Source organism: Microtus ochrogaster, chromosome 5 (assembly GCF_000317375.1).
Source record: "Microtus ochrogaster isolate Prairie Vole_2 chromosome 5, MicOch1.0, whole genome shotgun sequence".
In the NCBI taxonomy this organism is placed as follows: Eukaryota; Metazoa; Chordata; class Mammalia; order Rodentia; family Cricetidae; genus Microtus; species Microtus ochrogaster.
The window spans coordinates 69,334,489-69,349,979 of NC_022012.1; the positions used below are offsets into that span (position 1 = coordinate 69,334,489).

At 46.2% G+C, this 15,491-nt stretch overlaps 1 protein-coding gene across 2 annotated transcripts in view; it reads left to right on the plus strand.

Moving 5' to 3' along the window:
- Positions 1–15,491, plus strand: part of Fam81a (family with sequence similarity 81 member A) — a 56,124-nt gene that overhangs the window by 10,178 nt on the left and 30,455 nt on the right. For both annotated transcript variants that reach the window (XM_026779430.1, XM_005347670.2), the window contains exons 2-3: positions 7,845–7,941; positions 8,870–9,143. In XM_026779430.1, the coding sequence (XP_026635231.1) occupies positions 7,931–7,941; positions 8,870–9,143 (285 nt within the window). In that variant the 5' untranslated portion in view covers positions 7,845–7,930. The remainder of the gene's footprint in view (positions 1–7,844; positions 7,942–8,869; positions 9,144–15,491) is intronic.

Below are 15,491 nucleotides of genomic sequence, written 5' to 3' on the forward strand. Positions count from 1 at the left end.
CATATATGTATGCATGTGTGCACATGTGTGTATGTGTGCATATATGTATGCATGTGTGCACATGTGTGTATGTGTGCATATATGTATGCATGTGTACATGCATGTATGCATGTGTGTGTATCCTCAAGGGTCTCACTAGGGTTGCTTACAGGAGTGTGGGTGGAGGTTTGATCACAGGGGTATGGGCACCTTCCCAGGCATCTCCTTCCCCCAGCAACCATAGATCCTTGCAGAGGATCAGGGCATCCTGGGCTTCCATGACAGGATGTGGATGGGCCTAACCTGTGCTGGCACCCACAGCTGCTATGAATGCCACCTACTTGTCATCCCCAGAAGTCAGCCCTCCACACCCATGCCCACTTTCTCCAGCTCTCGGGTGATGGTTCCTGAGTCTTGGAGGGGTGAAACAGAAATGTCCTATTTGTGGCTGTGTAATTGGCCATCATCTATTCTCAGCGCTTTGACCACTTAGGAGTCTGCATTCAGCTCTGATCACTGCAAAAGAAAGCATCTCTGACCAAGGCCCATGGCCGCACAGGCTGGCCTGATGATTGGCTTTCAGCCAGACTCTCTCTCACGTCCCTTCCTCCGTTCCCAGGATCTTCACGACTCTCTACTATAAAACCAGACAGATTTTTGGAGAAAGGGGAAACTTGTTTGCTTTTTACTGTTGAATGATCTTTTATTTGTTTCTTTTCTGTGACTGGGCAGTTAACTGATGTGATCTTATCGCCCTTTATTTTATGGTTCTGGGAATTGAAACCAAAGCTTCGAGCATGCTAGGGAAGCAGTCTACCACTGAGCTACACTCCCCCAGTCCCTTTGTTTTTTTTTTTTTTTAGAAATGTAGTGTTCTACTCAGTGGTTTAAAACAAGTGATCTAGTGGGTTATAGTTACTTCTTTCTGTCACACCCGGAAAGTGGCTGGGAATACATTGCCTGAGAAGCATCAGAGAGCTTGAATGAACACTTGGGTGTCTCCTGAAGCAACACTTAGCTTTTAGCATGGATGGTGTGCACAAGAAGTGACTGGGTCCTATAGGACCCTCCCTCTGGGTGCGACTGTCTTCCCTGCTGACTGGTGGCCAGCTTCCAGCCCCTGATAGCTTGTGGCTGTGGTAACGACACCCTTGACACCCTTCGTGGGTGAGGCAGAGATCCTGTTGCTGGAGTATGGCTTAGTAAAGAGCGTGTTTGTGTGGGAGAGAGTGTGTGGGGCTGCTTTTTGAATTATGGAATTCTTAAAATTGTTTAACCAGGAAGATGTTATTCAGAAACCCCTGGTGCCTTGAGCTTGTTTTTTTTTTTTTTGTTTATGTCATATTGCTTTTCTCCCTGTTTTTTAATTATCTGCGGAAGGGCTCAAGAGTCCTCCCCTGCTCTCTCTAAATAGTCAGAGTGTTAATGTACGGTGCTGCAGTCACTCCGGATGGGAGGATCTCTGGGAAGGAGATTCCCGGGTAGGCAGAGAAGGGCAGTGGTGTCCACCGAGGGCCCAGACAAGGGCACAGGCTGGAGGCTGGGGGTTCTTCCAAGCCCGCATCCTTAGTCTTTCAGTTAGGAAGTCAGGCAGGGTAGAAGCCTAAAGTCACACACAGCCAGCCTTCTGCCTGCAGAACCAGAAGTCGTGCCTTCCCCGCTCGTGGGTGAACCCTGGTGCAGCTCGGGTGTAGGTAGAGAGTTTATACCCGCTTTTAATAATATTTTTTCTGTTCTTGCTGTTGCACTTGGCAGATTCCCTTTTTAACATTTGGTAATGTGTCTTTGCTAATGCTAGAAAGAGAAGTCACTAAATATAGCTACTGGAGAACGTAATATTAAGATATGTCTTTGGGTGCAGCTACATGCTTGCAGGAGTGCATGGGTCTCCTGCAAGGTGACCTAAAGCTGCAGCCACACTCATGATGGAGGGGCATCTTGAGGCAGCCACTGGTATGTCACTTGGACAGAGCACTGTCTTACTCACTGTTCATTGCTGTGAAGAGACACCATGGCCACGGCAACTCTTATAAATAAAGGAAAGCATTTAACTGAGGGCTTGCTTACAGTTTCAGGGGCTTAACCCATTATCATCATGGCAGGGAGCATGGATGCAGGTAGGTGTGCTGCTGGAGAAACAGCTGAGAGCTACATCCTCATCTGTAGGCCAAGAGAGAGACAGAGAGTGGGAAGGAGAGGGACTGGTGTTATGGTAAAAATAAAATGCCACAGGTCCCCAAGTGGTGGCAGTGGGCAGCAGTGGGCAGCAGGCATGAGACCACTGCGGCTCATGAAGGAAGCCAGTCCCAGGCAGGGATCCACGTGGCAGGTAAGAGACAGAGACATGGACAGGCACACCATGCAGAGTGAGGTTGGATATTTATTTGGTGGGTTATGGAAGGGAAGGGAAAAAAGAGAAAGGGGAGAAGGGGGAAGAGCAGAGAGAGGCAGAGAGAGAGAGAGAAAGACAAAGAGAACCAGAGAGGAGAAGGGAGAGAGACAGAAAGGAAGGATTCAGGCTGGAAGCTGAAGAAAAATCTGCTTGACTCAGTGGAGGGGAGGGGGAGTGGGCGGGGCTTGTCTTGTAAAGGGACAGGACAAACCATTACAACTGGGCCTGGCTTGGGCTTTTAAAACCTCAAAGCTCCAGTGGTTAGCACTGGGTGCTCTTTCAGAGATCCAGGTTCAATTCCCAGCCCCCACATGACAATTCACAACTGTCTGTAACTTCAGTTCCAGAGGATCTGATGGTTCTCACACAGACATATGTGCAGGCAAAACACAAATGCACATACAAATATAAAAATTAAAAAAGTCATTAAACAAACAAACAAACAAACCTCTACATCCATCCCCAGTGAGGCACTTTCTCCAATAAGGCCACACCTCCCGGATCTTTTCAAATAGTGCCACTCCCTGGTGACTAAGCAAGCAAATAAATGAGTCTCTGGGGCCGTTCTTAGTAAGCCACCACAAGCACCTCAATAATGAAAAAAGATGGGCTTTTCCCCGTTAGAGAAATGAAAAGGCTGATGAGCCTCTATGAGCATTTGTGAAGAGGTAGAATGCCTGGCTTCCTAGGTGCTACAGACTCCTATAGGGCACGGTCCCTGCTGCCCTAAAGTCCCTCATCCACAAGCGGTTCAAATAAACAACAGAGATTTAAATAGCATTTCAAAATAACTGCTATTAATAGACAAGAACAAAACCAATCTGTTTTTGCAGGGATTCTCCTCACAACACTGGCATCATCTGAGCCCTGGCGAGTGGGCTGAGGTAGCGCCACCAAACTGTTCCTTGCACTTTGGGGGCTATTTGTGAATCCAACTCACCGAGTTGGCTGGAAAGCCAGGAAATGTGTTCAGCATCCTAGAACTCCTTAAACTGTACTTATTTCCGATTTTTAAATTTTTATTTAATGCGTATGATGTTTGGCCTGCCTGTGTGTATGTAATGTGGGTCACGCTCATGATTTAGTTGGTCAAAAGAAGGGGCTGGATTCCCTGGAACTGACGTTATGGATGGCTCTGAGTTGTTTTGTGGGTGCTGGGAACTGAACTCAGGCCTTCTACATGAGCAACAAATGTTCTTTACTGCTGACCCTTCTCTCCAGGCCTCCCCCTCACCCCTTTATTTGAGATAGGGTCTTGGGTAGCTTAGGCTGGCTTTGAACTCTGTATAGTCAAGGATGACCTTGAACTCTTGATTCCCTTCCTCCACCTCTCCAGTGCTGGGATTGGAAATGTCCTCCCACACTGGGCTTATGCTGTGCTGGAGGTGAGACCCAGAGCTTCTGCATGCTTGGCAGGCTTGCTACCAACCGAGCTACACCCCAGTCCTCTGAAACTCAGTGCTATGAATCCAATAGAAATCACCCCTGACCTGTCTAGCGCAACAGCATTCCCGTTGATAGTGTAATAGAGTCGAGGGGAAGAAAACAAGCCTTGGCAAGTGTGTCAAAGCCATTCCACTGGAAATGTCTGCTTGGGTCTCCTGTAAGCACGTTACCCATCTCCTGGAATCAGGGCTTTGGAAATTCTCCGGGTGGCGTGCTCCGAGTGGCATGCTGCGGGTGGCGTGCTGCGGGTGGCGTGCTGCGGGTGGCGAGCTGCGGGTGGCGTGCTGCGGGTGGCGTGCTGCGGGTGGCGTGCTGCGGGTGGCGATCTGTGGGTGGCGTGCTCTGAGTGGCGTGCTGCTGTGTCTGTGCCGGATGCCCAAATCCCCACAAACAGGTAACCCAGGCCATGATCACAGCTGTGACTGGGACAGAGGCGCCAGGCTCAGGTCTCATAACTCAGGTGCCTGCAGGAGAACGAGGAGGTGAAGCCCACAGCGTGTTTGTTCTAATTGAACTATGGTGTCTTTTGAACCCAGCATGAGGCTTGCTCTGTTTTTACAGCTCAAAGTGAACACTTTCTACATTCGCTACTGCTCCTTGCTTGGTTTGTTGTTTTATTTGAGAAGTACTTGTTCAAATTTCTGCAATCGTGAAAATAACATGCTTATTAAAGTGTTTTGAAAATGAGAACAGAATGAGAATGCGCTTAATGTTATTGGTTGCATTTTCTCAGATTTCTTTCTACTGTTTTAAAAATGTACTATAGAACAGGGCAGGAGGGTTGCACTCGGGTCATTCCAGCGCCCAGTCAAGGCGGGAGGTTTGAGATTCTGAGGCCACCCTGGGCTACATAGCAAATTTATTGGCCAGCCTGGACTAAACAAAGAGAGCCTATGGCAAACAGGGAAGCAAACAAGATTACTGTCACAACTTTTAAAGTGGTTAAGTCTTTGTCTTGCCCCTTCCAAGGCAGTGGAGGTTTCTGGGGGTGCTTTAGGATCCGGATAGTGTCAAGGAGTGGTGAAGGGAAGTCATCGCCCATTGGCCAGGTATGAACAACACTGCACGTTTGGATGTGAGGATCCACAGCCTCACCGATCACATACGGTCCAAATGGTTCGCTAGTTCTCCCGGGTCTACCTCGCAACCAAAACGCCACCTCCATCCTTGAATAGGCTGAGTTAGGATAATTTCTTTTCCAGGAATGACTCACCTTGTCTCCAAACTTCTGATCTTGGGGTGGGCTGCGTCGGCTGCCTACGAAGAAGGCTAGGCCTGATTTCTTGTGTTATCCTGCTGTCTGAGGCCTGTTTGGGAGTATTGGACAGCTATGGCTGTTTCTCGTGGTCTTTCCTTGGTCTGGTCAAGCTGCATGTGTTGACTTTGGAAATTAGGTATCCTGTTCTGAGCTGCACAGCCCTTCTTCCCTCACCAAGAGAGATAGAAGCCAGATAGTGACCCTTCACACCACAGAGGCAAATCCAGCAATCTAGCACAGGGGGTAGGTAGATAAGAGAAGAGGGACATGACGTTTAAAAGTAGCCTCAAACAGGGACTGGGGGATGTAGCTCAGCTGGGAGAATGCTGCCTGGAGACAGACTCTAAGTTGGAGTCCCATGCCTGGAGACAGACTCTAAGTTGGATTCCCATGTTCTGTGTAGACCGGGCATGGTGGTGAATATCTGTGATGTTAGCACTCAGAGGTAGAAGCACGGGAATCTGAAGTTCATGGTCATGCTTGGCTACCTAGTGAAATCAAGGCTGGTTTAGGCTACATGGAGCTGTCTCAAAAAAAAAAAAAAAAGCAATAAAACAAAACAAAAACCTCAAAGCAGCCTTAGGTCTGTTCAAGTCATATATGAAGAAGGGGGGCTGTGGAGTCAGATGGGAGAGGGAAGGAGAGCAGGAAACTGTTGGCCTGTGCATATGGCAGGATAGTGGTGAGATTGCTCTTGCTCTTGGGTGTCCTGTCCCGGGCATCTGTGCTGAGCCAGGTTAGGGCAGCTTCTCACCATAGGAAGCTGGAGGGCAAGCAGGCATTGGGGCTGTGGTCGCAAGAATGGAAAATTTGCAGGATCTCTAAAACCTGAAGTTAAGAGGGTTGGTGGGATAGCCAGTGGCTAAGGTTGTTTGCTTCCAAGATTGATAAAACCCCATCTCAAAATAAAATGCACCCCCATAAAAGCAAACCTCAGGGACTTAAGACACAATCAGAGTAGCGCATGACCCTGACCTTCCTGTTTACACCGTAGACCCACTTGTCAGAGAGCAGATCCATAAACTAATGGGAGATGCTAACATCAGGCAGGCACACTGGAGTTGACCATGGGAAGATCTGGAAATACCACCTGGGAAGGGACTTAATCTAGTGATTGATTAGCAGCCTCTACTTCAGCTGAAATAAAGATTCCCTCCCACTACTGTGGCAAAGAGTCCTGTTGCCAACCAAACAGGTGACTAAACAGATGAGCAGATTCTTGCAGCACCCACGGAAGGTCGCCAACCCCAAGCATATGCTGGTGTGTTTTATAAACTTATGCCATAGGGAATCTAATATCGTGGAGTCTGTGCCGGATAATGGAAGTGTTGGGGCTGAGCGAGCCCGTCTAGGAGTCAAGGGTGTATCCTCTCCTCTTTCACACGGTTTGTCTGGGTGGGGCTTCCGTAGCTCAGGCAGGTGGGTGGCATCAGCCTCAGTGAAGGGATGGCCAAAGTCTACATCCGGCCTTTGGTTTGTAATGAATGGGACCAATAGTCTCAGTAAAGAACTCTACAGTTGAAGATAATTCCTTAATTGCCGGCAGTTCTGACTCGGGGGTGCCAGACAGGAGTGGATGGTTTCTAATAGATGCTAAATGAGTTTTTAGTTGGGCTGTTTCATTAATGAAAATCCCATAAAAGTGTCATGTAGCCTCAAAAGTGTAAGTATTTCTATGCGTCCAAGTTTCCACGTTCTATGATCCTATTTTGTCGAAATGGTAGAAATTCTTCCGCACCCAAGACCTCGTTGAACATCATAGCCTGTTTGACATAAGTTACTTTTTGTCCTCTTAAATGTAATTTGTTTAAAAATTGAAGTTCTTTGTCTGGGGAAGTGAAATGTTCACATTTTGGAAGTCTAAAAATAAAACACTGGAGAACCGATGCCAAAACAATGGTGTCAGTCAGAAATGCTTCTCAACCCAGCTTCGGAACGGGGCTAATTACAGCATCAGCGCCTCGGTACCCACACTCATTGTTTAAGCCAATTAACCACGGGCTTGAGAAACCTAAGTTCTAAAACCTTTGAAAAACTCCCATTTCCTGATGAATCGCGACAGCCAAATACTGTGCAGAGGTAAGATTTGGTATGAATGGTTATTTTTTATAGCCAAGTTTTTCAATTAAGCATTGCCATGCCATTCTCTTCGTGGATAGATAGGTTCCCCCAAATCAGCTTCCGTTACACATGCATTGTTTTTTTTTTTTATTTTTGATTCATTTAGAAACAAGAACAAGCTGTCTTAATTGCTCACCAGATCAGATTGACTAAAGCGGCTTATTCAAAATCTCTACAGAGAAGTACAAGATTGAATAAATCTATTAAGGAAATTGCTTTGGGGACTGGAGGTGTCGCTGGGTGGCAGAACAATTGTCTAGCATGTGCAAAGGGCTGGGTTCTAGGCCAGGGGTTTCAGGAGGTGAGGTGAGGGTCTTGCTTCTGGGAAAGTTGTTTTCAAGCTCAAGATGAGGGTGGGGAATGAGGAAACTTCTGAACACTCCATTTAATGGTCCTTGACCTCTGTCTGATAAGGATTGGCTGCCCTAGTGTCAGGAGCCTTTGGTTTTCAAGCCTTTTCCTCCTTCTTGGGAAGCACTTGGTTTTTATTTCACGTGTAAAGTCAAAAGCATTTACAAACTGCAGCTGATTGGTGTAGCCACATAACTTAGGAGCCTCCTGGTATCTTAAATAATCAGAGTTTGAGGTCCTTTATATCCTAGGTATAAACTGCTCAATAATTTAGCACTTATTTTTTTTCCCCAACAGATGTGAATTATTAAAAAGAAAATGGCCCAACAGGACACTGTATTTCCTTCTCTTGTCACCCAGGAAGGGTATACTATCTGGAAAATATGCATCTAAGGTATACTTTTTCTTTCCACCCATCCCACAAGGGTTGCTAGAGGGTGTGAGGGTTATGGTAGAGAGAGCTTCTGGCCCTCACATTGTAAAGGGTCATTTTGTTTAAGGGCAAGAAAAGCATTTTAACATCCTGGCTCTTGTGGACCACTCCATGACCCCCAAAGGCAGAGATTTCACAGTGGCTCTGCAATCGATTTGGGTTTCCTGCCAACAGTGAAATCACTGTGGAGCTGGAGGCAAATGTTCCCATTAGCCCTTTGAAATCGGGAGTTGCTTATTGGATGCCTGTGGGGAAACACTGGCTTATAGAAAGGCATTGCGCAGCCTGCATATCATAAGTCCTTGCTAAATGAGCCATCTCATAGCCACAGGTGATCTCACAGCCACGTCTGATTTTTCCTAGCTCATCCTGCAGTATCATTTGGATAGCCCCTCAAAACAAATAAATTTTACAAAGGACCTCATTTCTTTTTATGGGTGAAACAAATCCATGGCACCCTAGGGGATATTCTCACTCTCCAGAGTCCCAAGCCCTTGTGATTGTCTCTTGTACGATGTCTGTTCCTCATTTCTGGAACTGCCTGGCTCCTAGAGACTCTGGAGTTCATGCTTTGGGGACCGGGAGAGGGAGGCAGTAGGTCAACAGACCTCTGGGGTCAGCTTGCTCTGGCTATCACACCTGATAAGGGGAAGCCTCCTGCTTCCTGGAGGCCACGAGCCTGCTAACAGCCCTCTTAATTCCATGGGCATAGTCACCTTAAAGTCCTGTCTAGCTCCCAAAGAAAGCTCTTTTGTGTAGAAACTTTTCCTTGAGTCTCATTTGTTAATGGAGACAATTTGTATTTCTTTCTTTGGGGAGTCTAAAGTCGGGCTTGAAAGATTTCCATTTCCCCACCAGCCACTTGTAATCCGGTGGTTCCCTTCCACAGGCGAGTGAGGACCATGCCCCGACACAGCCAGTCCCTGACCATGGCACCCTATTCTTCTGTGAGCCTGGTGGAGCAGCTGGAAGACAGGATCCTCTGTCATGAGAAAACCACGGCAGCCCTGGTGGAGCATGCCTTCCGCATCAAAGACGACATCGTCAGCAGTTTGCAGAAGATGCAGAACAAAGGGGGAGGGGACCGCTTAGCCAGGCTGTTCTTGGAAGAACATATCAGGAATATAACTGCTATCGTGAAGCAACTGAATCGGGATATCGAGGTAAGGGTTGTGCAAGCCGGCGATCATGGTCATCTCCCCAGACCTGGTCCGTGTCAGGTTGTCCAAGTCTGAGTCCCAACTGTCAAACAGTCATGTGTGCGTGCTTGGTGTGTGGTGGTGGGCGGGGTGGGTGGGAGGGTGTACTCACCCACTCATGCATGAACAGAGGTTGACTTTGGTGATCTTCTTCTATCGTTCTCCACTTCTGGTTTCATTTCTATTGCTGTGTAAAATACCCAACAGAAAGCAACTCAGAAGACAAAACGTTTATTCATTTATTTATTTTTATTATATGTGCATTGTGTTTTGTCTGTATGTGTGTCTGTGTGGGGGTGTTGGAGCCTCTGGAACTGGAGTTACAAACAGCTGTGAGCTGCCAAGTGAGTGCTGGGACTTGAACTCAGATCACCTACAAACACAGTCAGTGTTCTTACCCGCTGAGCCATCTCTCCAGCCCCAACCAAAGGGTTCATTTTAGCTTAAAATTCCAGGTTCCAGACCATCCTTGTGGGGAAGTTGAGGTAGGAACTTCAAGTAGCCAGTCATGTCACATTCAGAGCAAAGGGAAATGAACTCTTGAGTACAGTCTGCCTGCCCATTAGCTTGATTTCTCCACTACTTCACATCCAGCCACGGTGGATTGGCTCGTCTCACATCAATTAACATAAGACACCCGCCCCCACAAGGCACCCCACAGGCCAAGACACCCACCTCCACAAGGCACCCCACAGGCCAAGACACACACCCACACACAGGCACACCCACAGTCCAATCCAGTGTAGATAGTCCCTCACTGAGTCTCTCCTTGTGTGAGTCTAGGTTGTGCCAAATAGACAATTGAACTGTCTCACTAGTTTATTTTTTGAGACAGGATCTCTTACTGCCCCTGGAGCTGGCCTTTTTGGCTGGGCTGGCTGGCCAGCAAGCCTCAGAAATCTGCCTGTCTGTCCTCCAGCTCTGCGGCCGTACACACACACACCGCCATGCTGGGTTCTTACGTGGGTGCTGGGGATCCAAACAGCTTAGCAGCTTGCGTAGCACTTGCTCTGCCAACTGAATCATCCGTCCAGCCCTTCTCTGCTTTTGTGACGAGCACTCACAGTGTAGCCCAGGCTGGCCTTGAACTTGCAACTCGTAGGAGTCCTCCTGCCTCCACATCCCAAATGCTAGAACTTCAGGCATTTGGCACCAGATCTGAACTATCTGCCTTGTCTATTACTAGATATTTCTAGAACAGCGTCTTATGTAGCCCAGGCTGGCCTTGCTCTCTATGTAGCCAAGGATTACCTTAAACACTGTATACTCCTGTTTCTCCTTCTTAAATGCTGAGATTGTAGGTGTGTGTCACCATGCACAGCTTCATGGCATTCTGGAAACCAAAACTAGGCTTTTGTACACACTAGAAAAGTACTCCGTCAACTGAGATCCATCCCAGCCCCAGGTTTACTTTAGGGTAGGGTCCCAGTTGCAGCCTGACCTCAGACTCACTGTGCAACCAGTGTTCCTTGAACTCCTGATCTTCCTGTTTCCTAATTCTGGGATTAAGAATGTACTCCACAGGACTGAGAGGAGACTCAGCAGTTAAGATTACCTGATGCTCTTGCATAGGACCTGGATTTGGTTCCCAGCACCCACATGGCAGCTCACAACCAGTTTCAGAGGATCTGGTACCCTCTTCTGGTCTTCTCAGATACACAGGCACACACAGCAGTCATTCATGTAAAACACTCACACACATAAAATAAAAATAAATAAATCTTTTAAAAAATGCTTTGTCTCTTTTTAATTTTTAAAAAATTACAGTTGTTTTTTTATTTGTGTGTGTGTGTGTGTGTGTGTGTGTGTGTGTGTATTCATGTACTATGGTACATGCACATAGGTCAGAGAGCACTTTCAAGGGTCAATTCTGTCCTTCTACCATGTGAATCCTGGGGATCGAACTCAAGTCATCAGCCTTAGTAGCAAGCACCTTTACCTGCTGAGCCATCTTGCCTGCCCTGTCTTGTCTTGTCTTAATGATCACCTAGGGAACTGTTTGCAGGAATATCTGAGTTACATTAAAGTTATGTGGTATTTGATGGCAGTTACTGTCAGTGCTGTTTGTGTTTATTCTAAATTTACCTTGCTGATTATTAAATCATTTTGTTTTGTTTGCATCTCCGTGGAGATGGAGAACTAGACAGAAAGTTTTCCTGTAAACCCCTTCATGCCTTAGAAGATGGTTATTTCCTAGGAGCCCTGGCTGCTCCAGATGAGATGTTTCTAGACTGAAATGATTACACAGTGCATGTTGTATTGTTCAGGCAGTTCGGGTGTTTGAATGGCTTCTCACACTCCTCTTTATTTGTTTTGGCAAGGTCAGTGTTGCCTTTCTTAGGATTTGTAAGTTTATTTTGAGTTTTCAGTAACCACAGGGGACATGCAATTTAGCTCGGAAAGCATAAGACGCACCAGGCATGGCCTGGGTTTCCAGCTCCACAAAAGGTCAAGTTCCTTCACGTGTCATCCTCAGCCACGTGAGTAAAAGGGCGGCCAGACGGGGAAACCTTTGTTTCCTGTCGGGTGCTGTGTTTCAATCATGCTTTCCTAGGCAGATTTGTATTTTTGTTTATTTGTTTGGAGACAAGATTTCATGGGGCCTAGGCTGGCCTTGGAGTTGATAGTGTCTTCAGACTGACCTTCAGCTTCTGCCTTCTGAGTACTGGCATTGCAGGTGTGTACTGTCAGTTTATGTAATACAGATTGGGCTCAGGGCTTCATGCATGCTAGGTCAACATGCTACCAACTGGATTACATCTTCCAGACCCTAGATTTGTGTGTGTGTGTGTGTGTGTGTGTGTGTGTGTGTGTGTGTTTAAATAGCTTTATTGAAGTGTAATTTAAATGTCACAAAAAAAAAAATCCAGTGACCAGTATGCAATCAAATGAGTTTTAGTAAATTTATAAAATTGTGTACCCTTGACATGATCTCATTTTAGGACACTGCCATTGCCTCCTCCCCAAATTCACAGGAACTCTACTCTCACCCTAGCATCAAGCAATCCATGTAAGCACTTCAGACAACCTCCCACGTTTCCCAGGCTGGCCCCCACGCACTGTGGAGCAGAGAATCACGCTCAGAGCTTTGCACATGCTCGACTGCTCCTCTTCCCCACTGAGCCGCTGGCACAGCCTGCCTGTTAATGTCTGCGAAGTCCGCCTTAGCTTTCTTCTCTTTTATGGTTCATGCTTTTAGTGGTATGGCCTAATAACTGTTTGATTACTAGCCCAAGGATGCAGAGGCTTTCTCTGGTGTTTTCTGCCAAACTTTTAGTTCTCGTATTTGATTTTGTGAGTTAGCTTTGGTAAATGGGGTGGCGTGAGGTAAGTCTAGAACAGACTGTGAGCTTCTCAAGTAAAAGCCTGTCCTATTCATCTTCCCGTGTTCAAGCAGTGTTGGAAGGCAATTTGGGAAGGCTGTCAGTGCCCGTTTGTGTTGTTGGAGTAGAATACTGGAGAATGGTTTATTTCTAAAGAATAGGAATTTATTTAACATGTGCGTGCACTTGTGGTAATGTGTTTATGTGGAGATGGGTGTGAATGCATGTGGGGGCCCAAAGACAGCCTCATGTGTCATTCCTATACTCCCTTAAGCTCTGCACCTCTTTGTTTCTTTGAGACAGGGTCTCTTACTGACCTAGATCTCCCCAAGCAAGGTGGCAGGATGTCCAGTGAGCCCACAGACTCCTCCTGCTGCCATCTCCCCAGCACTGGCATTACAGCTACTCACTACTGTGCCCAGATTTTTTATATGGGTTCTGGGGACCAACTGCAAGTCCTCGTGTTTCAAACAAATACTTCAGTGACTAAGCTGTCCCCCAGTTTCCACGGGTCCTTTTAGAAAGATCCAGGATCTATTCTTGAAGGTGCTGTCCCTCGTGACTCAGTTACCTTTCAATAGCAATAGTCCCCCATCCCAGCACTGCCGCGATGAGGGTTGAGTTTCAGTACCATTTGGGAGGGGACACCCTTATCTAACCCAGGACAAAGCTTAGGAAATGAATCGATGCTCAGTTTAGATCAAAGACAGCTGTGGGGTTGCTGGAACTGCAATGCCTTTTCACGTGACCATAAAAGTGATCGACAGTCTGAAGCCCATGCGCAGGGGACCATAAAAGTGATCCACAGTCTGAAGCCCATGCGCAGGGGTGCTGAGAATAAGAATAGCCGTACTCTCCAATATACTCCTCTCCCTTTCCATTTGCCCCTTGGGAGATCTTCTAGAACCCTGAACTGGACTTATCTCTTTGTATTGAAGACGTAGTCTTTTAAGGCCCAGGTTGACCTTGAAGTAGCTGTGTAGCTGAGAATGCCCTTGAACTTGGGATCCTTTGGCCTCCACCTCCCAAGTGCTGACTGCACAATCCAGAAAGTAACATTTCAGAGGTAGCTTTCTAAACTCAGGGTTCTAGGAGCTGAGGATGAAACTCAGTTGGTAGAGAACCAGCCTAGCATGTGTGAAGCCCAGGGTTTGATCTCAAACATAACAGAAATGGGGTACGGTGGTACCTATAATCCCAGGGCCTGAGAAGTAGAGACAGGAAACTCAGGAGTTCTAGGTCACCCTTGACTATATCGAAAGTTCAAGGTTGGCCTTGGCTACATGAGACCCTGTCTCGGAAAAAAAAAAAAATGTTTAGTGTTTGAACAATTTATGGTGTAGTGAATTTGAAATCACAGTTTTGTTTTTCTACACTCTCTGAAACACATTTTATGTAATGATGTTTCTTGCCTCGTCTAGAAAACACTCTTTTTCATTTCCATGCATTTTTAAGAGTATACAAATTTTGCAAATGAAAAGACGATTTCTGTTGTAGAGGTGGAAAACTGAATAAAATCTAATTTGGGCAGAAAATTTGCTTGGGGTATCCGAATGTTTACTTTCCTGTCACTGGTAATAATTATGCATCATGCCGAAGTAACGGCAAGGACGTTTAGAAACTTAAGATTCCACCGTGGAATGCCAATTATATGTATCTGTATATATTTTTAACCTAAGCGTGTCTGCCCAGACACATCTAAAATGAAGGCACTTGATGAGACATTCAGATTGCTGCACTCTAGCCAAAATTCCTCAAAGGAAAATCATGGCTCTATTAGCCAGTTTGGGCTGCTATGACAGATGACCACAGGTTATGTGGTCAGATAGCAGAGATTTATTTCCTGCCATCCTAGAGAGTAGAAGGTTCAAGGTCCAAAGCCCTGCTTCCCGCCATCAAGGGAGAGAGCAGAAGCAAGCTCTTTCCTTTTTATTATTTATTCTTTTTTTTTTGTAAGTCAGGAATCATGTAGACCGTGCCGGTCTCAAACTTGATATCTAGCCAAAGATGAGTTGAGCTGCTGATCCTCCTGCATTCTCCTCCCGAGTGCCGGGATAACAGATGTGCCTCACCATGCCAAGTGTGTGCATTGCTAGGGAACAAGCTCAGGTCTTCATGGATGCGAGACCAGCTTTACCAGCTGGGCTACATCCCCGGCTGGCGTGTTGTATTAGCACAGTGGTATGTGTGGAGCCCTTGCTAGGAATCCCACCATTAGGGTTCCCATCCCTATAACCTAATTATATTCCAAAGACCTCGTCCTAACACCGGAGGCTATGGTTTCAGCATATGCATTTTAGGAGGATAAGTGTGATGGAGAATACAAACTTTAAAGTCCTAAAAGGAACTCTTTGCTTATCAGCAATATAAAATTGGGAGGGTAGGGTGGCTGGAAAGAGGGCTCAGTACTTAAGAGCACTTACTGCTTAATCATGAGACTCGGAGTTCAGATTCCAGCACCCACATCAGCTGACCCAGATCCTGGGTACCTGCATGCATGTATGTGCGCGCACATGCACACACACACACGCATGCACACACAAAACACAAATAATAAAAATAAAAAATATTTTTAAAAAGTTATTACACCAAAGATGAGAGTGGTAAAAAGATGATAGTTGCATATTTAAAATGAAGAGACATTAATATATTTAGATTGTATTCAAGTACAATATTTGGCATTTTATTTGTGTATTTGTGTTGGAGGACTAGATTCTTACAGAGTTTCTTCTGTAAATTGCTTAGCTTTTTGTTATTTTTTATTAATGTTTTATATTTGCTTTTCAGTTCACTCAAAATTTTTACTGGGTATTGTTTTGTTAAGAACTGTGACTGTAGGTCATTTTTTAATAATGTAAAACTGAAGCTAAAGTCGGTGCCAATAGCTGAAGCGCACTCCCGTCTCTCGGCGCAGCTGGGGAAATGGAGATACGTGCATTCTGTGTGTTGGTAAACATGCCTGGAGAAGTCTTTGTACATCTTTGTCCTG